The sequence below is a fragment of the Paramisgurnus dabryanus genome, chromosome 24 (genome assembly GCF_030506205.2).
Source record: "Paramisgurnus dabryanus chromosome 24, PD_genome_1.1, whole genome shotgun sequence".
Lineage (NCBI taxonomy): Eukaryota > Metazoa > Chordata > Actinopteri > Cypriniformes > Cobitidae > Paramisgurnus > Paramisgurnus dabryanus.
In genome coordinates this window covers 25,350,631-25,374,781 of record NC_133360.1, presented here as the reverse complement: position 1 = coordinate 25,374,781, position 24,151 = coordinate 25,350,631, and the positions used below count along the sequence as shown (strand labels likewise).

Below are 24,151 nucleotides of genomic sequence, written 5' to 3'. Positions count from 1 at the left end.
AGCAAAATTTTCTCACCCCATTCAGATATTTTTGCTTGTTTTAAGCACAAATTTACTTAAATTGTATAGTTTTTGTCTAAAAATGTGACTTATTTTCTGAAGTCATTTTGCTCATTAAGAAAATACATCTTGATTTAAATTTTTTTAGATATTTCTACTGATAACAAGAAAAAATAATAAGAAAGAAAGTCGGATTTTCAAGAAAAAAATTCTTAGTATTTTTGTCTTGTTTTCAGTAAAATATCAAAAAAATCTTAAATTAAGATGCTTTTTCTTGATGAGCAAAAATCTAGTTTTTAGACCAAAAATATCAAATTTAAGTGATTTTGTGCATAAAACAAGCAAAAAAAAAAAAAACAATCTGCCAATGGGGTAAGTTGAATTTAGTGTTTAAGAAAAATGTTCAAGATTTTTGCTTACCCCATTGGCAGATTTTTTATGCACAAATTTGTTCATCAAGAAAAAGCGCATTAATTTAAGAATTTTTAGATATTTTTACTGAAAACAAGACAAAAATACTAAGAAAATATTTACTTGAAAATCGTTTTTTTGCAGCGTACGACTGGTTTTGTGGTCCAGGGTCAAACATGTTGTGTTTTATGCTTATGGTGTGTTTTCTTTTCCATATGTAATGAATTTCATTGTAATCATTGACTTAACCAGCTACTGTTTTCTACAGTATAGTGTATTGGCACTGTTCGGTTGAGCTGGTGTTGTAGGGACTGTTACATGTGCAGTTGACATTGTTGAGGGATTTATGCTGAGTATTTTTGTGTTGTTGACTGGCCTACGCTATGCCCATTTTTTTATGCGCCATTATTCAGTATTTTTCCCATTCTGCTGTAGTGTTTTTTCATCTGATGTTTTGTCCCCACCACTTTTCAACACAAACTGACGCCCCTGGTTGTCACACAGTGTTACAATTAAGTCTCAGGTATACAATGATAATGAAATGAAAACAGTTTAAATACTACTCATCAAAATTATAACTGTTGATACAATGTCAAGGGAAATAACTCACAATTATGATTTGTCTTAATTTTGCAGCCCTTTCAAAAATATATATTTCTATGCATTGATGCATAATAGACGGATGGTTAGATGAAGAATCATTAATGGATGAGTGTGTGGATATCTATATACAGGGCTCCAGACTGCCACCAAATGTTGGTATTTTGTCACCAAAATTTGAGAGTGTGCCACTAAATTTTACATCCAGTCGCACACGTGCGACCAGTAAATTTGACCTTTTTTTGTAAAGTGACACTGAATTTAAAAACAACACATTGTACTTTCTGCATCCATCATTAAAGTATTTATTAGTAATACAGTGGAAATTAGTAGAAATGTGAATATTTGGTTAGCATGTTGATTTACAGTGTGTGCCCCTAAATTTTCTGGTTGCGCCCCTAATATTTTCAGTTGGGGCCGCCGTGCTCCTAGTGAAAAAAGTTAGTCTGGAGCCCTGATCTATTATATGCAGATATATAAACAATATCCACCTTTAGTATATAGACAGAACTTTATTGAATTATTTGTGTTTTTAACTAAAATTTCTAGTAGATGTTACAACAAACCCCCTGTTTGTTACAATGATCCCCACCCTATGGGGTAAGTTGTCACGTTTGCCCTCCTGTCACTTTCGGTGTAATTGTACGGTAACGGTAGGTCCCACAAACAAACTTTAAGTGTTCATTTGTAGGACAGATGTGTGTGGTGATTGTTTAAAAAAATGAATAAAATTTTAATTTTTTGAATGATAGAGCCAAAGCAAAAAAGTGTTAGTTTGTGCCCCGCTGTCCGAAATAAGTCAGAAAATAATGTTATAATAAAATTCTCTCTTTATTGGTTCAATAAAACATACATTTTATATACATATAAATTGTCTTCATTACTTTTTCGGCAGATGGTTACCACTGATATATAAATAAATAAACATGAGATTTTATTGGACTTTATGCATTTCCACTGGTTACAGTTTTGACAGGGTTGATTAGAAATGAAATACATTTTACAATAAGTTGGTAAAAATTAACTAACAAATACCATTAATAATTAATAATCATTAATGCAATGTGGGATTTAAAAAGTAACTTTTGATTTCTTTTTAGGGTTAACTCCGCTTAGAAATAAATACAGTAAAGAAATACAAAAACAATACGTAAATAAAACAATAGATAAAATAGAAAATGGGAATATGGTTAAAAATAAATATATATTTAAAACAAAAACAAATAAATATTTGAATATAAAAATATTTACAGCTTACTTTTATAAACATATTACTTTGTTGTTATTGTTTGTAGGTATTGGTGTCTTTAAATTTAAAAACAAAGTATTATTTCCCCAAAATTTGTATTTGTCAATACTGAATTTGCTAACAGAAGTAGCAGATTTATAATTCTGTAACTTTATTTGAACTCGCAGTTTACTGTACGCGTGACAGCGCGTGACGCGTCATTGTACTTCCTGTTTAACGCGTGACTACAGAGTACGCGCCTACGGACTATAAACAACAAAGATCAGGTAAATAGCAGAACAAAAAACCTTATCCTTTATTAAAATCACTCTGAAATAATGTAAAGGAAAATAAATGGGTGCACAACGCTGCAAGACTACGTAGATATCTCGCCTGCATAAACATAGTTGTGTTTATTGTTGTTACGCTCATATTACTACTGTAAATATAGACACGCGTTGTGCAATGACGCCTATAAACAAAACACATCTCACATTAAAAATACTGTGATATTATATTTTTTATATATTTACTATAGTAAACTTTAATAAATTGTAGCTTTCTGTGCTTTATTATGACTGTAGTAGGCCTATATTATAATAATAACTATAGTGAATTGGAAGTGAAGTATTTTTACGTTTACTATGTTAAGATTCAAAAACACTCAAAAGGCTCATGTTTGCATGTGTCTGTCAATGGTACACACACATCTCTTTTCATAGTTAATCACTTTTGACACAAGACCAAACTATTTGGTTTTGGTTAGTTGTAACTGGTCACAGATCTGTTGTGCATACGCATCCCATTAATGCATCACATGCTATGTTACCTATTAAGCAGAAGAGACCTAGACAGAAATAAGAGAAGTTCATGATGGCTGATGGTTCAACAATGACTAACGGAGAAGACATTGACGATGATGATGATGATATTGTCAGGTAAGGTATACTGTAACATGAATAATATTTTATATTTACATCACATTTATGCATTTAGCAGATTATTTTATCCCAAGCGACTCAATCCATACGGTTTTTATCAGTATGCATGTTCATTTCTATTACAATTTGTTTTTAAAATGAATAGACAAATATGTTCAGTTACTATATATAAGGATGGCCACGCTTCATGGAGGCTACCATGTTAAGATCACATGACCACTGTCATAGTGAGCAGTGAAACATAAAGTAAAAATCATCCCTATTTTTTTAGCCCGGATGACCTGTCTGAAGTGTTGGCTATTGGGACAAAAGAGTCCCATGACAGAGCCGAAAACTCACCATTTGTCAAGGACTTCCTGAGGGGACGAATTAAGAGAGAACTTTTTAAGGTGAGTCTGTCAATCTCTGAAGCAGATCCTATCCTTTGGTGACCATTTATTCCTATGTATGCTCTGTTTGTGCATCAATCACAGCTTGGCACGGCTGCCCTGTACTTCGTATATTCTGCCATTGAGGAAGAGATAGAAAAGCACAAGGACCACCCCATGTTCGCCCCGCTGTATTTCCCCTCCGAGCTGCACAGGCGAGACGCCTTGGCCAAGGACTTGGAGTATCTCTACGGTGAAGACTGGGAGAGCAAGATCTCCTGTTCTGCGGCCACTCGGCCCTACGTAGACCGCGTTCACGAGGTGAGCCGTGAAGATCCGGGTCTGCTGGTGGCGCACGCTTGGACCCGATACATGGGTGACCTATCGGGCGGGCAGATTCTGAAGAAAGTTGCTCAGCGGGCATTAAAGCTGCCCTCAACTGGTGAGGGATCGTACTTCTACCAGTTTGAAGGCATTCATAACCCCACCGCTTTTAAGAGGCTGTACCGCAGCCGGATGAATGAGCTGGAAGTGGACGATGAGACCAAACAGAGGCTGTTGGATGAAGCTAACCTGGCCTTCAAGTTTAATTTGGATGTAAGATGATCATCAGATTTAGCTTTACTGGTTCAGTAAAGTATTACTGTTGTATGCAATCACTGTTATACGACTTCAGGTCTTCACCGAGCTCCAGGAGATTGGGAAAGATATTAAAGAGGAGGTGCAGGACATTGGGCTCCCAGCCCATGGGGACATGGGAGGAGACATTAGTAAATGTCCATACTATGCAGCCAAAATGGGTAAGTAGGTTGTACTTTAAGTCACAGATGTAAATGTACTTAAGGTCATTAGGTAGATTTGTTACATGTTTTTGCTTCACCGCTTTTCTCCGTGTCTGCTGTTTAGCGGTGAGTGGAAACACAACCTACGCATGTCAGTTCGCCAAGACGTTGATTCAACAACCCACAATACAGGTATTGCTGGCCACATGGGTCGCAGCTCTCGCCGGATTGGCTGCCTGGTACCTCATGTGATCACCTTTACCTGGACAACCAATCAGAAATGAAGGAAACAGCTAGGTGACTTCTGATTTATGCCACATTTATATTTGTTTCAAGTGTTGTACACAGAGTTTAAGATTTGTTGCACAAATTATGGTGTGAAAATAGTTTTATTTAAAGAATGTGTATTTTTGACATTAAAATTCCCAGTAGATGGGCCCAGCAGTTCTTGTCAGTCATGATATTGCTGTTTTAACAGTAAACAGTGGTGGCCTATATAAAATATGTGTTCAGTGCGTCATGTGAACCTGTGCATCATGCATTATGTCAAAATACGTGCTGGCTGCACACATGCCGAAAGGGTTTATGAGAAAAGAGACGCTCACATTCACGAAATACTCGCAAGACACTAACTTAACACTAAACTCTGACTACACATGAGATTAAGCGAGTATATGGCAAACGTGAGCGTCTCTTTTATCATAAACCCCTTCGAAGCGTGTGTAGCAGGCATGTATTTTGACATGACGCGTGATGCACATAGGTTCACATGATGCGCCTAACACATATTTTGACATGATGAACCACACATGACGGGCTAAATACATGTTTTGAAGAGCTTCACACCGTGCCCTTGAAAAAGAAGTCACCATCCTCCACTGCATGTAAATGAGGAGGCAGATGTACCAAATAAACAACGATACGAGGCATTAAATAGTTGTAAATAATTATATTCTTTACAATTGGAATGAGTTATTATTTAAGCAAATAACAGTTGTAGGTTGGACTTCTGCCTGTTTCTCTAATGGCAGACCAGGCCAGCACCAGATAAACATGTTAAGACTAGCAGCTTTGGCTGATTTAAGCTGTTTTGTCATTAATATGGTCAGATATTTGGTCCGAATATCTTGGCAGCACTGTTTTGCATGCTGCCAAGGCAGTGCACACAACCATTTTCGAATTGACAAATGCATTTCAATGTGAGCTCAACTTTTAACTTATAAATATGCCATATTTATTATTAATAATATTATGATCAACAAAACACTTGAAGTTGTTTTTTAGTTGATTAGGACAAATGCACTTTAGGCATATGCTGCCACCTACTGTTTACTGTGGAAATAGCATTGGTGATCTACTTGAACGAAGTTGTGCATATCGTCAATTTTGGGGTTTAAACTAAAGACACTCGTCACAGTTTCCTACAACAAAAGCAAAAACAAAAAAGCCTACAAAGATCAATTCCAGCCAGACAAAACAAGTTAAGTCATCATAACACACAACTAGACACATGACAACAGCAGATTCAGTTCCTCTGTTTGGTGTTTTATCATGTTTCCTCAACAAGTATCTTCAGTTTTGCATAGATTTAAGATTGACAGTGCTTGCTGAATTCAAGATTTATGGTTTCCCTTTTTGACCAGGCCGGGCCACACAAATGCAGATTAACAAAAAACATATTCTGTCATATATTCAAGATCTCAAGTTAGATATATTAAAGCATTGCAATGTCCTAAAAATATGACTACTGTACTGTTTTATTCACATATATACGCTATAAAATAGTCACTCTGTCTGTAAAATCCAGGCTAAAGTATGAATATAATTATGAGATTAAAGCATAAAAGTTTGATTTTAATATATGATATGACCTTACTAAGTCATTATTAAAGATATCAAGGTTAGATATTTCACACAATGTTCTTTATATTATGTAGGATGATTTTATGTAGAAAACAGTAAATCACAAATGTATAAAATTACTTTAGCTGGGTTTTTACAGGCAGGATCACATCTATATTTGTATTGTATTGAAATAAAATGGATAGTTCACCTAAAAATGTGAAGTAAAATATGAAGACATGTCATTAAAATCTGACTTTTCATGTTTAAGTGCTATAATTGGGTTCCCAGTGCTTCTATTAACCTAGAAAAAGTGAAAAAGATCATCCCAGTAACTTAGTATTGATAAACCATTTTCTGCAAGCATGTGAAAAAAATAGCTCATTGAAATTTGGCTCCCCATGTGATGTCAGAAAGGGATAATACCGCCCCTTAATCTGCACTATCCAACCATGATACTGCCATTTAGTGCATTTAAAAGCGACATTATAAAGATGCTTTATTAAATTATTTATATGATATTATATATGTGCTCAAACTCCAAACATCAAAGATTTATTTGACATCTTAAAAAAAGTCTTGTGAAATGTCCCCTTTAAACCTGTATAAATTTATTGTTTCTGATAAACACAAAGAAGATATTTTGATAAATGATGGTAAAAGCACACAGCTTATGGTAACCATTGACTTCCATAGTAGGAAAACAAATATTATGGAAGTATTGTGATGAATGATGAAGAAGATATTTTGATAAATGATGGTAAGCACACAGTTGACAGTACCCATTAAATTCCATCATTATTTGTTTTTCCTACTATGGGAGACAATGGGTACAATCAGCTGTGTGCTTACCATCATTTATCAAAATATCTTCTTTTTTGTACTTCAGAAAAAAATAGTTATACAGGTGTACAACAACATGAGGATAAGAAAATGATGACAGAAAATTTCATTTTTGGGTGAACTATCCCTTTAATAATGTATATCCTGCGATTTCAATTCTCATACATCAAGTAAACTTGAAACAACATTTTTATTTTCAGTGATGTATGGCATGACACAAACAGACCCGTTGAAGGTCAGTTCACGACAAACTCCCGAAAACCTTCCCAAAAGCGTCTTTATCCACCACTCGCCCCAGTCTCGTGGAGAAAAACATGGTATCAGAACTGCTGTAGCGCTTCATGCGAAGAATGGCTTCTCCTTTGGTATCACCAGTATCTCCTAAAGTCATCACATCAGACACGGGCACATATATGTCCCTCCTGTGACCCCAGAAGGTCAGGTGTGACACCTTTAAGATGGTCTGCGTTGAATCCAGATACATCATGCCAACCACTCTCCTAACATAGTGGCTTATTGAGTAAAGCATAACACCGGCAAACCCAGCTATGCATGTTGTGTAAGTCAGTAGGGTTACTGAAGCGTCTCCCTGCAGGTAAAGGTAATAAACAGCGGGCAGTAAAATGACAGTAATGCTCGTCTGCATCAGTTTGAGTCTTGACAGGGCCCGCAATCCCTTTATTGGTGGAAACGCATAGATTAGATTGAATTTCCTTGATGCCAGATCAGAACAAAATGCGACAGGTTGGATTTGCACTGTGCGCGTGAATGTGACGGGGGGCAGCCGGTGCGCGTGAGTGTGTGAACTGAGGCGGTTGAATACTGCATGTTGACATCTACATCCATACACAGGAAACCGAGTGATGCATAAACGTGCTGACATTATCTGAAAAGAGAGTAACCATGGCAACATCAATTATAGTCATCTTACTAGCCAGTTAACTTTACTATATCAGTCATAAAGTCTGAATGCCTGTCAAGGACGATATTCAAATGAACCGAGACTGGAAAACGTGTTACTGGATTTCAGTGAAATCGTTTTGTCGACAGAAAAAAGTGATGTTTTAAAGACAATTTATTAAAAAATAATACTTTATGAATTTTGTGTGCACTTACCGCGTTCTCGCTTGTTCAGTTCATCTGTCAAAGTGAAGCTGTACGTAATGCGATTTATTTCAAAATAAAAGTCTCTGGTTAGTCCATATTAGAATAGACTTATACCATTAATTCGTTTTGCCGACAGAAAATACACATTAAAAGTGATGTTAAAAGTCAAAACATTATTAATAATAATGATTTAAGCACTGTGTGTGCACTTACCGCGTTCTCGCTTGTTCAGTTCATTGCATATTTCTTTGAATCTGTACATAAAGCTATTTATTTCAAAATAAAGGTTTCTGGTTAGTCCTTACTAGAATACACATATAACGTTAATTCGTTTTGTCGACAGAAAATAAACATTAAAAGTGATGTTAAAAGTCAAAAGATTGTTAATAATAATAATAATAATGATTTATGCATTGTGTGTGCACTTTCCGCGTTCTCGCTTCAGTTCATGTCATTGCATATTTCTGAGGCTTTACGTTTATTTCAAAATAAAAGTTTCTGGTTAGTCCCTGCTAGAATACACATAACGTATATTGCCTTAAAAATCAACTCAAGTCACTTTAGACAAACCTGTCTCCAGAGTGCATAGGTAAAAGTTTTTTACTAACAATAAATGTTATATCTATAGTATTTTATTATATTTAGTACTTTCGGATTGTAAAAGCTTGTCTTGGATCATTTATTATTAATCTACTGAAATTACTTTTATAAAACAAATAAAAAATGGACAGAAATCCAACGTTTATATTATATTAATTTATTTTAGACTTATTATAAATATTAGTGTTCGGGGACTTTTATGGCATCTTCAGCATATACAGGAAAATCGAGACCCCGTGAGGAGAATGCGGGTGAACAAAAATGTATTTAATATATTTTAATTAACGTTACAGTTTTAAATATTGACTGACAGACATTGAGTCAAGCGACGTAAGCAGACTCACTTTCAAAGAAAAACAATAAATCCTGTTATGCAGGTTTGTTGCAAATCGATATTCAGTCTCGATTTGAGCAATGCAGAGTTCACCTAACGTTACCCGACCACCACTGTGTCTCTTATCGATCACTGATTCTCTTATTATTGATCACGGGTCGATCGTTTGGTAAGTTAGTGAGAGCGATTGGTTTCGGTTTCTCGGTCGGGTATCTCATTCATCATGCTTCAGCTAGGAGATGGACTCACGCTATTCTCGGCGGTCTTCGTCGTGGTTCTGCTGGGAACCAGAAGCGCCGTTTGGTCCACGGTACTTACGGCCTCCCTCTACCTCTTCCTGGTGATGTTCCGTTTCCCTCCGGTCCCGTCCAGCCGGGCCAGACAGGTGCTGCGCCCCGGGTCTACAGCCACTACGGGCGGCGTCTCAGTGGTTGCGCACCGCGGTGGAGGACACGATGCCCCCGAGAACACCATAGCTGCTATTCGGGCGGTGAGTATACTGGCTTCTGATCATTTTATTTTTAATAACAAGAATTTAAATCTACTTGCCACTATCAATGAAATAGCCCAGATATTATGTAGCCTACTTTAGTATGGAGTAGTAAAAAGTGTTTTTGAACCTTAGCATACTAAATATGTAAGTATATTACATTGTTTACTACAGTTTATCAATTTATTCTAGTAGTTAATACTACACTGCAAAAAATGATTTTCAAGAAAAAGATTTCTCAGTATTTTGTTTACTATCTTGTTTTCACTAAAAATATCAAAAAATTCTTAAATTAAGATGCTTTTTCTGGATGAGCAAAATGACCAAATAAAATAAGTCTAGTTTTAAGTGATTTTGTGCATAAAACAAGCAAAAAAATCTTGAACATTTTCTACAACACAAGCAAAAAATTGCTTAGTCCATTCTTCTTTTTCTGCACAAAAGCACTTAAATTTGATATTTTTGGTATAAAACTAGACTTATTTTCTGGGGTCATTTTGCTCATCAAGAAAAAGCATCTTAATTTAAGCATTTTTTGATATTTTTACTAAAAACAAGACAAATATACTATTATTGCAGTTTACCGAATACTATATTACACACAAACAAGGTAGTCATTACTAAAATACGCCACAATTTACTACAGTTTGTTATAGTAAATACTTCCTGGAAGAGTCATTCTTGCCTCTGTGACATCACAAATAGGGCTGCAAAAATGATTAATCGCGACTAATCGTTTGCAGAATAAAGGGGATCGCACACCGGCACGGTGTTCTAAAAAAATCGAACACATTGTTTTCTATGAGTATACGCACACCGGCGCCGCCAGGTGGCGCCTGTCCGCGCCGCCCAGCTGTGACTCAGGAAGTTGCTCAAATCCCTGTCGCGCCACACAGCACCACTCACATAGTTTAACATTAAATAACATCCTATTTGTCCCAAATCATTAACGATTAACATTGGCGGCTAACGTATATTTTGCATTTTTAAGTAGACGTTATCTGGTGAAGCTCGCGCTATTTAATGTGCACTTCCGGTTTACAATACCTCCGAGTTGTCCTAGACGCGACGCTGAGCTGCGTGGTCGGTGTGCGATCCCCTTAAAAGTTTTTGTTTACATCATATATGTCTGTGTACTGTGTATAATAAAAAATTACATATTATAGATATATATATATATATAAATTATATATTAATATAAAAATGTATATACACATGTAAATACTTCTTAAATATCTACATGTTTGTGTTTTTATTTTTACTTACTTATTAAACACACTACACAAACGTATACAAAAAAAACTTTTATTTTGCATATGACTAAACAAAGCTCATTAAGCAAACACACATATGTGTGTATTTATTTTTACATAATTATTAAACACACTACACACATGTATATGATGTAAACAAAAACTTTTATTTTGCAAACGATTAGTCGCGATTAATCGTTATGCAGCCCTAATCACAAAGCTCATTAAGCAAACCCTATATAAAATAAAAACTGTCAAAGCTGAGCAATTCCTATAACATAATTTCTTTTGCATACATATTTTGCAATGTTTAACGTTTCTAGTTCCTTTTCTTTGACCGTGAATCATGTGATACCCCAACTGCAACTCATTGTTGCTTTCGTCATCACCACTTCATGATTTACTCAAACCACACACACACATCTTGTTTTTCTGTTCATATAATTGCTCTTATTCTGAATTAATAGGCCAGTAAGAACGGAGCCACAGGTGTGGAGCTTGATCTGGAGTTCACTGCTGATGGTGTTCCTATACTGATGCACGACGATACCGTGGAGCGGACCACAAACGGATCGGGTCCACTCAGCAAACTGCTCTTCTCTGAAGTGCGCAAATTAGATGCTGCAGCCAAACATAGATTCAGGTTAGAGAGAGACGTCAATCTTTATGGAAAATACACGGAAAATGCATCTGGGATTTGTCCGGGATCGTTTGATTTTTGGTTCATTTACACTGCCAATGATTTTCCGGGATCTGTGCGTGCGTTCACACGCGTACCGTAAAGTCACGTGACGTGTTTAAAGTCCTGCACTTTTTAGTTTTTTTCTCCACAGCTTCTGAAGTTTGCTTATTATTCGTTATTTCTCTCTCCAGAAACAATGCATTTTTGTTTATGATAAGACTATAAAGAAGTGTGTGACGCGCCGTTCTAGTATTCTGGAGAATTATCTCAGCGTCAGCGCGGATAGTGACGAGCTTCCTGATCTCTGCTTCATTCCAGTTTACAGACGTTTTCTCATCGTTAATGTTAACTCTTTCGCCGCCAGCCTTTTTGTGATTTTCACAAATAAATTTGCTTATAAACTCTTAAATATGAGTATTTTATTTTCAAAAATAAGTTTTTCAGAACTATTATCAAAACATACACAGAGTGTACAAATAGTAAATATTTTTTTGCTTTTTTATAAATTGGGTAAGTGCGCCATCTACCAGATAATCGCGGGATTACAGATTAACATAAAAATCAGAAACACGTTTTTTTCATCCAAATATTTTCTCTTAATTGACGAGATAATGATGGAAAAGAGTTAATATGCATTTAAAACCCTCGTTTTAAAAAGCTAAACAATATTTGTTGTTGTGAAGACACGTGTGCATTTTTGTTTATTATAAGCTCATATTATAAGCGTGTGACGCATTATTCTTTTATGCTGCCGAATGATTTCAGCTTCAGCGCAGATAGTGACGACCTCCCTGATCTCTGCTTCAGTCCTGTTTGCTTACATTTCTCGTCGTGAATGTTAATCTGCATGTAAACTCCTCGTTTTAAAGAGCTGAACCATAACTTCATCGTTGCGATGACATGCGCGTGCACAATACGGCACGCCCCTTACGGCATTGTTTCTGCAGAGGAACATTATGGGAATTTTACTAGGTCCTCTTTACGGGAGCGATCCCAGAACATTTAAAGGACGTGTTTGCGATCACACAGAAAGCCTCTTTGACAATTTTAAGGATACTTTCTGGGACAAAAAAGGCTGTTTGAATGAGGTTTAAATATGTTATTATTAAAGGATTAGTCAATTTAAAAAAAAAAAAAATTCAGATAATTTACTCACACTCGTCATCCAAAATGTTGATGTCTTTCTTTGTTCAGTCGAGAAGAAATTATATTTATTGAGGAAAACATTCCAGGATTTTCTCATTTTAATGGACTTAAATGGACCCCAACACGTAACAGTTTTAATGCAGTTTAAAATTGCAGTTTCAAAGGACTCTAAACGATCCCAAATGAAGCATAAGGGTCTTATCTAGCGAAACGATTGTCATTTTTGGCAAGAAAAATAAAAAAATATGCACTTTTAAACAACAACTTCTCTTCTTCCTCCAGTCATGTGATGTGCCAGCATGACCTCACGCAATACGTCATCATGTCAAGAGGTCACAGTTGACGTATGCGAAACTCCGCCCCAGTGTTTACAAGTGTAGAGAAAGAAGACCGTTCCTACGTTGTTGTATGTCGAATGATACTAATTAATGTCTTTGTGTCAGTTTATTGTTTAAAATGGTCCGCAAATGTGCACAATTACGTGAGGTTGCGCTGGCTCACACACAGCCGGAGGAAGAAAAGTTGTTGTGGATTAAAAGTGCATATTTTTTATTTTTCTTGTAAAAAATGACAATCGTTTCGCTAGATAAGACCCTTATGCCTCGTTTGAGATAGTTTAGAGTCCTTTGAAACTGCAATTTTAAACTGCATTAAAACTGTTAAGTGTTGGGGTCCATTAAAGTCCATTAAAATTAGAAAAATCCTGAAATGTTTTCCTCAAAAAACTACATTTCTTCTCGACTGAACAAAGAATAACATCAACATTTTGGAAGACATGGTGGTGAGTAAATTATCAGGAATTTTTTTTTTTTTTTAGAAAATTTACTAATCCTTTAAAGGAATAGTTCACCAAAATGTTAAAACTTCTTATTTTATTAAAATGTCATCATTTTACCTAAATAAACATAAACATAAATAAATACAGAGAACATCCACAGATGGTGATTTTTTTTTTTGTTGGTTACCCGCCAGTGACCGCTTTCGGGGTGAGAAGATTCCTACGCTGCAGGAGGCTGTGCAAGAATGCATCAAACACAAGCTGACCATCTACTTTGACGTTAAAAGTCACCCGGATGAGGTACCACCACCAAGTAATTTGAACATACAGTACATAAAGCTATCAGTGGAAGTATTTTTAAAGGTGATGTATACTGACGGTGTGATGTCTGTTCATGTGTGATCGTTTGGTGTCCACAGGCCGCCGAAGCCCTGAAAAAGCTGTTTCAGAAATATCCGGTGCTCTACAACACCAGTATCGTGTGCTCGTTTGAGCCCAAAGTCATTTATAGGGTAACATTTTGTTTATTCTGTTTTGAATAGGATGCTAGTATTTAATGATAAAGATTATCTGTGCTTATAGATGAGGCAGGCGGATGCTGATGTTGTGACAGCATTAACCCATCGACCGTGGAGCCTGAGTCGATTAGGCGATTGGACGCCACGGTACTCGTCCGTATGGAAGCATCACTGGATGCAGGTTCTGGATGTGATCCTCGACTGGGCTCATCATCACCTGCTGTGGAATTTGTGTGGGGTCTCTGCATTCCTAATGCAGAAAAACTTCATATCCCAGTGAGTATGAAAGACAAAAATGTAGGGTGCTGTAGTTTTAAATGCTTTGAATGTTGCCAGTGTTATCATGTTGTCACTAAATTTCATGGGGGCTTTAAGTAGATCAGTAGCGCCATCTACAGTGTTGTATGTATGTTTGCCACTCAATGACTATGCTTGTGTTGGGTTTTCTCAGAGACTATGTGCAGTACTGGGCTGACCGAGGAGTAGAGGTGGTGGCCTGGACGTTAAACACGGCTGTGGAGAAGCAGTATTACCAGCAACTACTAAACATTAACTACATCACCGACAGTCTCGTAGAGGACTGTGAACCTCATTATTGAAATATACTCTCGTTGATGTCCAACAATCGTGGTATCAGCATCTCTTTTAACTTTTTTTAAATGGAATTAGTCATGAGCAACTTCATCCTGTAATTTAGCACTAATAAGAAACCATTCAGTGAACTGTAGTAAAAGCAATTTTTAATGAGAATATTTCCAGATATTGTAAATGTTTTTTAAAAATGAGTTGTCTTTATACACTGTAGAGAATTTTTATCATCCAAGTATCTGATGTCTGTTTTGCTGCATTAGATGGCATGCTGGAAAGTTAAAGGGTGCTTTGATTTTGTGCAATTTACAATAGGGGAGATGTAAATATCAATATTGCATTCAAACGTACTGTACACACCCACTCAGGGGAGTGAATTTATGAATATGTGCGATCACTTACATATAGTTTCCATTAATGCCAGTTCATTTTTTATCAGGGTCATGGGCAGTTTGAAAAAGGTTAAAGGGATACTTCACACAAAATTGAATATTGTTTCTTCATTTCCTTGATTTGTTACAAACCTTTATAAACATCTTGGATTGCCTTGAACTCATGGGGCACCATTGACTTCCATATCATTTTGTTTTTTCTACTATGTAAGTCAAAAACATTTTGGTAACAAACATTGCTCAATATCTTCCTTCGTGTTTAAGTAGAACAAAGACGTTTATACAGTTACGAGTTAATGACCAAATTTTCGTTTTTGGGTGAACTATCCCAAAATTTTCATTGCTGCTTAGTTTGTGTGGATCAAGCATGAATCGTATCTATTGTACAGAGCTTCAGATTTTGTTTACATGGCTTCTGTTTAATTTTGCTCATTTTATGTTTAATAGATACATAAACTAACTACTACTAACACTAAAAGGTTTACAACCAAAAGAATGGTTTGCTTACGCTATTAGGTAAGAAATAAAGCAATAACACTGTAGATTATGGGTCATTAACAGGGGTGCAGGGACTTTTGGGGGTCAATGGTGGTATTACAGGGGTTCTAATATTGTTTGAATGCAAAATGTATTTATGTTTGCGGGAAATGAAACAAGGCATCAAACAAAAATGCATTAATAGGCAAAAAATAAAAACGTAATAAATGTATTTATTTAATATTTGTGTACTGGGGGGCCCTGCTCCTCCACTTAATATCCATTAAAGGGACAGTTCACCCAAAAATTTTGTGTCATCATTTACTCGTGTTAAAAATGTCTTTGTTCAGATGAACACAAAGGAAGATTTTTTTTTAGGAATGTTTTTAACCGAACCGATCCAAAGCCCCATTCACTTCCATAGTAGGATAAACTAATACTATAGAAGTGAATGGGGCTCATGAAGAGTTTGTTTACAAACATTCCTCAAAAATCTTCCTTTGTGTTCATCAGAACAAATTATTTTATACAGGTTTGTAACAACATGTGAGGGAGTAAATGATGACGCAATCTTTATTTTGGGGTGTACTATCCCTTTAAGAGATCCTTTTCTGACCTGAGGTCAGTTCTCAGGCAGCTACCCATTGATAACATTATGTGGGACTAAAAAATGCATGTTTGTAAATCCGTTTCTGAAATAAACAATGCAATAGAATACAATTTGTATTTAATTGTTATATATTCAAGAACTGTGACATTGTGTAAGAGTTACATAAGACACCTTTATCTTTCAAATTTTAATTCAATCACACGGTTTTAGTGTAACTTAAGTCAACCGTTTGCAGATTAGTCAGATTAACACCATCCACCGACCCACAGAAGTTCAGGAAAAACCACGTGGAGCTCGAAGCTCATGGCAGCTGCGCACATTACGCGGCGCGCTCGTGCACGGGTTTATCGCGCGTGTCAATCAGTTATATGTTTGGGTTAAATATCGACAATGTTTGCATTGTCCACAGAGCCCGTTTGATGCGATCCCGTGGCCGTTGCCGTCCGCAAGGTGAGTAGTAGGTGAGAGGTGAGTCCGATTTAACGTCGTGGGGGCGTGCCGTGACGTCAAGACGAATACGATTGGCGTGCGTACCGGAGGTCTGGCCGTCCGAAATTACAGCACAGACCAGACTTGACAAACCAGAACCTCAGAGTTTCGCAGGAGACGGTCTTGAGACGCACTGAATTACGGTGACGCTGTTAACCTTGAGTGACCTTACGCGTGCTGTACGTAAACATTTGCTCGGTGCAAGCCGTTACGTCAGATTTAACACCGGTTATCTGCGTCAGGAGAGCTGAAGGGGGACCGTCGTGTGACGTTGTCCGGCGTGCGCGTCATCGTGACATTCGCGTCGACCGATCCGTAGACCTCGCGTGGACCGACGGACGCATCTATCGTGCCGCAGGGGTTCACCAGAAACCTCACACATGATGTACACAATAACCAGAGGTCCCAGCAAACTTGTTACACAACGCAGAACAGGTATGCGACCACACGATTGCTATTTTGTTTAAAGACTTTGATGTGTGCAATCACCGTTAAATTATAGCCATTGATGCTAATGTTACTTAACAAATCATATGTAATGGCTCATTTAATATGCCTTTTTGAAATGAGTGTAGATATGCATACTTAAAAAGTCGGACTTGAGTGTTTGATGTGTAAAACGTATTATTTTTGCAGGTCCCACGCAACAGATTGAAAGTAAAGCAAACGACCTGAAACCGAAGCAAAGTCACTGGTTTGCATCGGAGTGAGTAGCAAACTTTATATGTAATGTTTTAAAAACGCAGCTCTGATCTCGTGCTGCTAGGTTTGATCTCCTCATGTGCCCTGTAAACAAAACTTACGATCATTTAAAATTTACCTTTACAAACGTCTCGTTTCTCGAGTACCAGATATAAATATATGAGTGCGAAACGAGGTCGCCTTGTTTATTAATATGAACGTTGTGTTTTTACACCTTCACCAAAGTCGCTATCTTTCAGTCACCGTGTGACCTTGCAACTCTGCGCATGCGCGCAAGGTCGGCATGTTTGAAGTGCGCGTGGGAATCATGCTGTAAAACGCTCATTGTCGTACTCATTTCAATAACAAACATTTCGCAGATATTAAAAAATAAACGCTTGTCACTCACATATATATATATATATATATATATGTGTATATATATGTATATATATGTGTGTATATATTCACACATGCTAATATTCACACAAGGACGTTACGCTTTTTATTTTTTGAGTCGCGCTACATTTGACTACAGCTACGTTTGTGTTTGCTATTTGTATGCTAATATATTTTCATATCGATTGTTTTTAATTCGTGGATATATTAATTAATAGTTTTCATAACATGTGTCTGTCAGTATAGAAACGACGATGTGTAAGGACGCATTATTTCTTAAATTCACAGTACACCCTAAATTTTGTCTTTACTCAGACTGCAAAAAATGATTTTCAAGAAAATGGATTTTTGTCTTGTTTTCAGTAAAAATATCTAAACATTCTTAAATTAAGAAAATAAGTCTAGTTTTTAGACCAAAAATATCAAATTTAAGTAATTTTGTGCATAATGTTTTGCTTGTTTTATGCACAAAATTCCTTGAATTTGATATTTTTGGTCTAAAAACTAGACTTATTTTCTTGGGTCGTTTTGCTCATCAAGAAAAGGCATCTTAATTTAAGAATTTTTAGATAATTTCCAGGATAATTTCTTTTATTTCTTCATACATTAAAAGTGAATGGGGACAGATACCCGCATGGTGCCAGGGGGGCCCCAGTTTTATGACATTTTTATAAAATACATTAATTTATCATGAATTCTGTGAAATTAAGCTTAAAAAAAATAAGGCAGCACTACTTTGTATAATTTAATGTTTTGTTTAATTAAAATGTGAAGTTTTAGAACTGTTTTTTGTCATAAATTTTCTTTGGGGGGGGGCCGCAAAGGAATAGTACACTGATAGTACACGCTGAAAAAGTTTGAGTACCACTGCATTACAAGCTATACATTTTTTTTATCAGCATGTGTGTTCCCTGGGTTCGAACCTATGACATTTTGCAATGCTCTACCACACTAAGCTATACAGGAGCAAAACTGATATGTTTAGGTGCCATTTTATTTGAGAAATGAATGATTATCTTTACGTTTTTATGGCTTTCTGTAACTTCGTCGGTTAAGCATTGCATTAGCAGCGCAAAGGTTATAGGTTCGATTTCCAGTGAACACACATAGCTTGAATGCAATGCAAGTCACTTTGGTTAAAAGCATTTGCTGGATGTGTAAATGTAAAAATATTACTCGAGACCCCTTTCACTTTTATTGCGTAAAGAAAGCCTTATAATTGTCATCTAATGGGTGATTCTCACGAAATCCAGACTTAGGTGTCCAGCATCAGATTTTTTTTTAAAAGCCCTTGAAGCCATTTTTTGCACGTAATATAAGATTAAGGTCTGAACTTACTATAATCATTATATTTAGAGGATTTAAAAAATATTTCCTATTCAATTATTTAACTTTTTTTGATTATCATTATCAAAAATTATCATTACCGCAACATGATATTACATTAAATATATGCATTTAAAAACTCATGTTTCGGTAATGAGAACTAAAAAGTTGTCTAGGTACTTTGACAAATAAAATTTTTACTTTTATCTGGAGAGAAAAAATAAGAACTGCTTACCTGGTAGCCATCTTGAGTGTCACAGTCAATTATGTCCCTTACAACAATTATTTTTTAAATGTTAGTTCCTTGAGGGCTTAAACAATGATTGAAAATTGTTGCAGAGGATGAGAAAATTGGTCTTGGACACATTTATATTCCTTGTTATTGTCTCTACATTTACCAATGATCACCAAATAACACATGTTTCTTTACCCTAAATGTTTATAGTATAACATGCACTGAACCTTTTTATTTTTTAATTATAAATATTTCCATGTCAAAGAACCCAAATCCAGTCATAGACACGTTGCGGTAATGAAAATTTTCCCCTTAAATGTGGAAAAAAACAACAAAATTGGTTTGTATGATGTCATTTGAAATCATGTGCAAAATAGTACATGAAGAGATGTTTATAAATGTATGCTTCTTATTCTGATAGCATTTACTTTTTAATCATGTTTCATGACACCTCATAAGTCTAATTTTGCGAGAATTACCCTAATCTAATATGTCCGATTGTCTTTCTTTGTGCAGTTCCCCCGCACCCAAGATTGTATTTCATCGACTGAACGGAAAGCGCTACCACAGATCAACCTCTCCAAAATCTGACAGCCCAACTGAAGGATTCACCCCGGCCCACGAGGAGAACGTTCGATTTGTTTACCAGGGTAAGTTATTTTTCCATTGTCCTATTAAAAGCAGCAGTTAGTTGATCCAAGGCGAGAACTTTCTAGATAAATTGACACGGTTTAGTCTTGCATCAGTGTATTTGTGGTATGTTATTTAGTCTAGGTCTGGTTAACCTTCACCATTAAAACTTTTAGAGTGGCCAAGGTTTAGAAGTTGTTACCGTGACCTTGTTGAACCTCAAGGAGAGAGCAGCTGGTTTCAAGGCTGACACACATTTGTAGTATTTACGCTTTGTGCCTCCAGAATGGCAAAAGTTGTCACGAAGATATTTAATGGGAACAATAGTAATCATTTTTGACTGTTAACAGTTTTAGACTGTTAATGTACTTTGGGCCTAGTTAGTTCATCAGAGTTTGTGTAAAAGCAATTGTTATCTTTAAAAGGAGGGTGTTTGTCTCCAGGCCAAGCTCCTCCTCTATAAGCTGATGCAACCGTCCCACAAGGGCAGTTTTCATGTACTTTGATACAACAAGAAAGAGGCTTAAACATTTGCAGTCAAATGAGTTTAAATCCTGAAACCAGTTTGTTCAGTGTAAAGGAGTTTTTAAAAGGGCTTTTATATATATATTGTATTTACAGTGGTTTTAAAAATACTGTGTTCACTGCAAAAAATGACTTTCAAGAAAAAATTTACTTAGTATTGGTTTTTAGTAAAAATATAAAAAAAATTCTTAAATTAAGATGCTTTTTCTTGATGAGCAAAATGACCCAAGTCTAGTTTTTAGACCAATCTGTCAAATTTAAGTGATTTTGTGCATAAAACAAGCAATACAAATCTGCCAATGGGGTAAGCAAAAAAATCTTGAACATTTTTCTTAAACACTAAATTCAAGAAAAAATTGCTTACCCCATTGGCAGATGTTTTTGCTTGTTTTATGCACAAAATCACTTAAATTTGATATTTTTGGTCTAAAAACTAGACTTATTTTCTTGGGTCATTTTGCTCATCAAGAAAAAGCATCTTAATTTAAGAATTTTTAGATATTTTTACTGAAAACAAGACAAAAATACTAAGAAAAAATTTACTTTTGTAGCAAACTACCAATTACACTGCAAAAAAATAATTTTCAAGAAAACATTTTCTTAGTATCTTTGTCTTGTTTTCAGTAAAAATATCTAAAAATTCTTAAATTAAGATGCTTTTTCTTGATGAGCAAAATGACCCAAGAAAATAAGTCTAGTTTTAAGACCAAAAATATCAAATTTAAGTGATTTTGTGCATAAAACAAGCAAAAAAATCTGCCAATGGGGTAAGCAGAAAAATCTTTAACATTTTTCTTAAACACTAAATTCAAGAAAAATTTGCTTACCCCTTGGCAGATTGTTTTTGCTTGTTTTATGCACAAAATCACTAAAATTTTATATTGGTGGACTGAAAACTAGACTTATTTTCGTGGGTTGTTTGCTCATAAAGAAAAAGCATCTTTTTTTTAAATATTTTTTGATATTTTTACTAAAAACAAGACACAAATACTAAGAATTTCTTTTCTTAAATAATTTTTTTTGCAGTGTGTGCAGTTTTCCCACATTGTTGTTTTGCTTCCAACATTCCCTGATATTTCTACAATTCCTGCACACATTACAATACATTGCATGTACTTTATACTTATACAACTTTTTTTAATTGCAGCCTGGCAAGAGGTGGAACAGAAACTCGGAGACGGATCCCAGCCGGAGACCGGGAAAGGTCCAGTGCAGTACGCAGAGAGAATCCCTAATCCCGGCATGAAGAGTCAGTCTATGAATTCAGTCCTATTTACTTTTCAGTCTTTCTATACTTTCTAATGATAGAGTAGATCTACTACACTTATAAACAGATAGAAAGTACTATAAAGTAACAGTTAACCCCAAAACTAAAATCATTTCATAGTTTACTTACCTGAAAGTGATTACAAACAAACCCAAAACGGTTCATCATCTATGGAGATTTTCCTTTAAATTTAGAATATGACTTGTGTGCTGTATTTCAAACCGCTTTAATTTATGTCACATAACAAAGTTTGAATATATTGATTTGCAAATAAGGTCTCATCGTGAACACTAAGACTATAGCATGAGCTTAAACTTTTTTTTTTTTAAAGACCCGACCCTTGTCCCCATCATATTACACTGTGTTTTGTCTCTTTTAAATTGTTAAATAATTATTAACCTTTAAATTAAAACTAGTCCATATTTACTCACCCTCAAGCCATTGTAGATGAATATGACTTTTTTATATTAAATAATATCCTGGCTCTTTTCAGCTTTAAACTAAAGTTTTTAAAAATAAAGCCATACGGTTAAAATTCCAGTGTACCGTGGGAGGGACAATGCATTATCTGACAGAATACAACAACTCAAAAACAAAAAGCTAAAATTCTTTTGATTCGAATGATGTAAACCGTTTTAAGAAATAATCAACACAGCAGGTACAATTTGTGTCCTTTTTAGGCTTTTTTAAGAATTGTAATGGTTAGTTCACTCCAAAATGATAATTTTTTCATAAATCACTTAACCCTGTGTCATTCTAAACCACCAAGTCCTCAGATTGTCTTCAGAAGACATTTTTAGATATTTTTGATGAAAGCCGTAAGGTTTTTGTCTGTCCCATTGACACACAATTTTTTCCCCAGAAAAGAATTATAGACATCGGCAAAAATGTCCATGTGTCTACTATGAAGAGACGACGACGCTTTTGTGCACAAAAAAAACCTGAACAATTTTATTCAACAATTTGTTTTCCTCCTTGGTCATTAAGTGCGCGTTCACGAGCAGACTACAGAATACGCTGCAAAGTAATTTGTGCGTTAATACGGGCTGTTTAAGTATTGTTTACAATGTTTGCATAATGGCTTAAATTAAAAAGCGGAAAAAACGGGTAACTACGTCAGCAGGTGACGTCAGCAGCAAGCACTGTAGTCTGCTGGTGAACGCGCACTGAACGACCAAGAAAGAAAACAAATTGTTGAATAAAATCGTTTGTTTTCTTTGCGCACAAAAGTGTTGTCGTTTCTTCCAGTGTTGGGGTAACGCATTACATGTAACGTGCATAACGTAGTAATATATTAATTTTCTGAAGTAACGAGTAAAGTAACGCATTACTTTTTTAATGTAATTTAATAATATTTGAGTTACTTTTTTAAAAAAGTAATGAAAGTTACTTTTCAGTTTAATTAATTCAATTTAAAAATAAATAATGTAACTAAAAAGTAACGTAAGCATTACTTTCCATGAAAAGTAACTACGTAACGCAATTAGTTACTTTTTTGGGAGTAACTTAATATTGTAATGCATTACTTTTAAAAGTAGCTTTCCCCAACACTGGTTGCTTCATGATATTATTATTGAACGACTAATGGAACGTGGACCTTTTTGGCGATGTCTTTAATTTTTTTCTGGGAAAGAAATTGTAAAACAAACACAACTCACGGTTTTCATCAAAAAAATCTAAAAATGTGTTCAGGTTAGTGATTTATGATAAAATTATAATTTTGGGGTGAACTAATCCTTTAAATGTCTTCTGAGGCTATTGTAAGGAATCATTTATTTCAAACTTAAGGGTCAGGCACACGTCTGATCTCTGACCCAATCTTTAAGCTTTACTTTCTGCTAACTATTTCACTCATAATACAAAATACTGATAAAAAATACCTCTTTTTAATCCAGATTTTGTGCCTATTGACCTTGAGGAGTGGTGGGCGCAGCGTTTCCTGGCCAACATTGCCAACCTGTCATGACAGGTGCATGATGGGACATGAGATGTCTTGACTAAAGCAGGGTGAGGGAGGGCAGATGCAGTCTGACTGTCTTGATGATCTGATTTAAGAGATGTACACTGCACAAGTTCTGCCTCTCCATTTGAACTCTGGACCCCGACTCTCTCATTCCCTCACGCACACAGAAGACGATCAGAGATTTTACTTCTGCTTTTCTTTCTATCTTGTGCGCTAAGATGAGATGTCTGTTTTTCCTGACAGATCTTTGCAAAAAAAGTGATGTTATAAAACGAACAAAAAAAATACAGAATTGTTTTTGAAGACGTTTCTGTTCTGTGCTTTTTCATTCAAGACCACATCCTGAAATAGGCTTTGTTATATGTGACCCTGGACCACAGTACGCATAAGTAGCACAGGTATATTTGTATCGTCAAAATTGGCGATTGTTTTTGTGCGGAATTATAAAAAAATTTTTTATCGTTAGTAATACACTGCAAAAAATTATTTTCAAGAAAAAAAATTCTTAGTATTTTTGTCTTGTTTTCAGTAAAAATATCTAAAAATTCTTAAATTAAGCTTTTTTTTCTTGATGAGCAAAACGACCTTAGAAAATAAGTCTAGTTTTTAGACCAAAAATATCAAAGTGATTATCAAGTGATTTTGT

General features: G+C 35.5%; 4 protein-coding genes across 7 annotated transcripts; 3 read left to right on the top strand and 1 right to left on the bottom strand.

Annotated features, from left to right (window-relative positions):
• The first annotated feature begins 2,454 nt into the window (after positions 1 to 2,454).
• Positions 2,455 to 7,354, top strand: hmox2a (heme oxygenase 2a). Of its 3 annotated transcripts, XM_065259646.2 has the most exons (7): positions 2,455 to 2,526; positions 3,080 to 3,177; positions 3,452 to 3,569; positions 3,654 to 4,145; positions 4,225 to 4,348; positions 4,455 to 4,627; positions 7,216 to 7,354. In XM_065259646.2, exons 2-6 carry the CDS (start codon positions 3,110 to 3,112, stop codon positions 4,580 to 4,582), a joined length of 930 nt encoding a protein of 309 aa, XP_065115718.1. In that variant the 5' UTR covers positions 2,455 to 2,526; positions 3,080 to 3,109; the 3' UTR covers positions 4,583 to 4,627; positions 7,216 to 7,354. The 3 variants fall into 3 exon arrangements, with proteins under 3 accessions (XP_065115718.1, XP_065115716.1, XP_065115717.1); XM_065259644.2 differs by lacking the exon at positions 7,216 to 7,354 and having other exon boundaries at positions 4,455 to 4,682; XM_065259645.2 differs by lacking the exon at positions 7,216 to 7,354 and having other exon boundaries at positions 2,467 to 2,526; positions 3,077 to 3,177; positions 4,455 to 4,682.
• Positions 7,257 to 9,445, bottom strand: tmem186 (transmembrane protein 186). 2 transcript variants are annotated; one of them, XM_065259650.1, is made up of 3 exons: positions 8,336 to 8,408; positions 8,132 to 8,169; positions 7,257 to 7,901 (listed from the first exon to the last, which is right to left on the bottom strand). In XM_065259650.1, exon 3 carries the CDS (start codon positions 7,896 to 7,898, stop codon positions 7,257 to 7,259), a length of 642 nt encoding a protein of 213 aa, XP_065115722.1. In that variant the 5' UTR covers positions 7,899 to 7,901; positions 8,132 to 8,169; positions 8,336 to 8,408. The 2 variants fall into 2 exon arrangements, with proteins under 2 accessions (XP_065115722.1, XP_065115723.1); XM_065259651.1 differs by lacking the exons at positions 8,132 to 8,169; positions 8,336 to 8,408 and adding an exon at positions 9,306 to 9,445.
• gde1 (glycerophosphodiester phosphodiesterase 1) lies at positions 8,887 to 16,106 on the top strand. The gene is made up of 6 exons (XM_065259643.2): positions 8,887 to 9,546; positions 11,267 to 11,442; positions 13,600 to 13,705; positions 13,825 to 13,917; positions 13,988 to 14,199; positions 14,375 to 16,106. Exons 1-6 carry the CDS (start codon positions 9,280 to 9,282, stop codon positions 14,520 to 14,522), a joined length of 1,002 nt encoding a protein of 333 aa, XP_065115715.1. The 5' UTR covers positions 8,887 to 9,279; the 3' UTR covers positions 14,523 to 16,106.
• A 457-nt stretch (positions 16,107 to 16,563) lies between these two features.
• Positions 16,564 to 23,808, top strand: mcrip2 (MAPK regulated corepressor interacting protein 2). Its single transcript, XM_065259652.2, has 5 exons — positions 16,564 to 16,914; positions 17,116 to 17,185; positions 19,637 to 19,770; positions 21,423 to 21,524; positions 23,438 to 23,808. The coding sequence occupies exons 1-5, from the start codon at positions 16,860 to 16,862 to the stop codon at positions 23,506 to 23,508; spliced, it is 432 nt and encodes a 143-aa protein (XP_065115724.1). The 5' UTR covers positions 16,564 to 16,859; the 3' UTR covers positions 23,509 to 23,808.
• The last annotated feature ends 343 nt before the right edge of the window (positions 23,809 to 24,151 follow it).

What these genes read in the sequence shown, in the direction of transcription:
- gde1 (XM_065259643.2), top strand. Translation starts at nt 9,280, where the DNA reads ATGCTTCAGCTAGGAGATGGACTCACGCTATTCTCGGCGGTCTTCGTC. An exon ending in GCAGCCAAACATAGATTCAG is followed by an intron (nt 11,443 to 13,599) that starts GTTAGAGAGAGA and finishes GTTACCCGCCAG; the next exon opens with TGACCGCTTTCGGGGTGAGA. An exon ending in AGCCCAAAGTCATTTATAGG is followed by an intron (nt 13,918 to 13,987) that starts GTAACATTTTGT and finishes CTGTGCTTATAG; the next exon opens with ATGAGGCAGGCGGATGCTGA.
- tmem186 (XM_065259651.1), bottom strand. Translation starts at nt 7,898, where the DNA reads ATGTCAGCACGTTTATGCATCACTCGGTTTCCTGTGTATGGATGTAGA.
- mcrip2 (XM_065259652.2), top strand. Translation starts at nt 16,860, where the DNA reads ATGATGTACACAATAACCAGAGGTCCCAGCAAACTTGTTACACAACGC. An exon ending in AGTCACTGGTTTGCATCGGA is followed by an intron (nt 17,186 to 19,636) that starts GTGAGTAGCAAA and finishes TTCTTTGTGCAG; the next exon opens with TTCCCCCGCACCCAAGATTG. An exon ending in CGTTCGATTTGTTTACCAGG is followed by an intron (nt 19,771 to 21,422) that starts GTAAGTTATTTT and finishes TTTTAATTGCAG; the next exon opens with CCTGGCAAGAGGTGGAACAG.
- hmox2a (XM_065259646.2), top strand. Translation starts at nt 3,110, where the DNA reads ATGATGGCTGATGGTTCAACAATGACTAACGGAGAAGACATTGACGAT. An exon ending in CCTTCAAGTTTAATTTGGAT is followed by an intron (nt 4,146 to 4,224) that starts GTAAGATGATCA and finishes ATACGACTTCAG; the next exon opens with GTCTTCACCGAGCTCCAGGA. An exon ending in ATACTATGCAGCCAAAATGG is followed by an intron (nt 4,349 to 4,454) that starts GTAAGTAGGTTG and finishes TCTGCTGTTTAG; the next exon opens with CGGTGAGTGGAAACACAACC.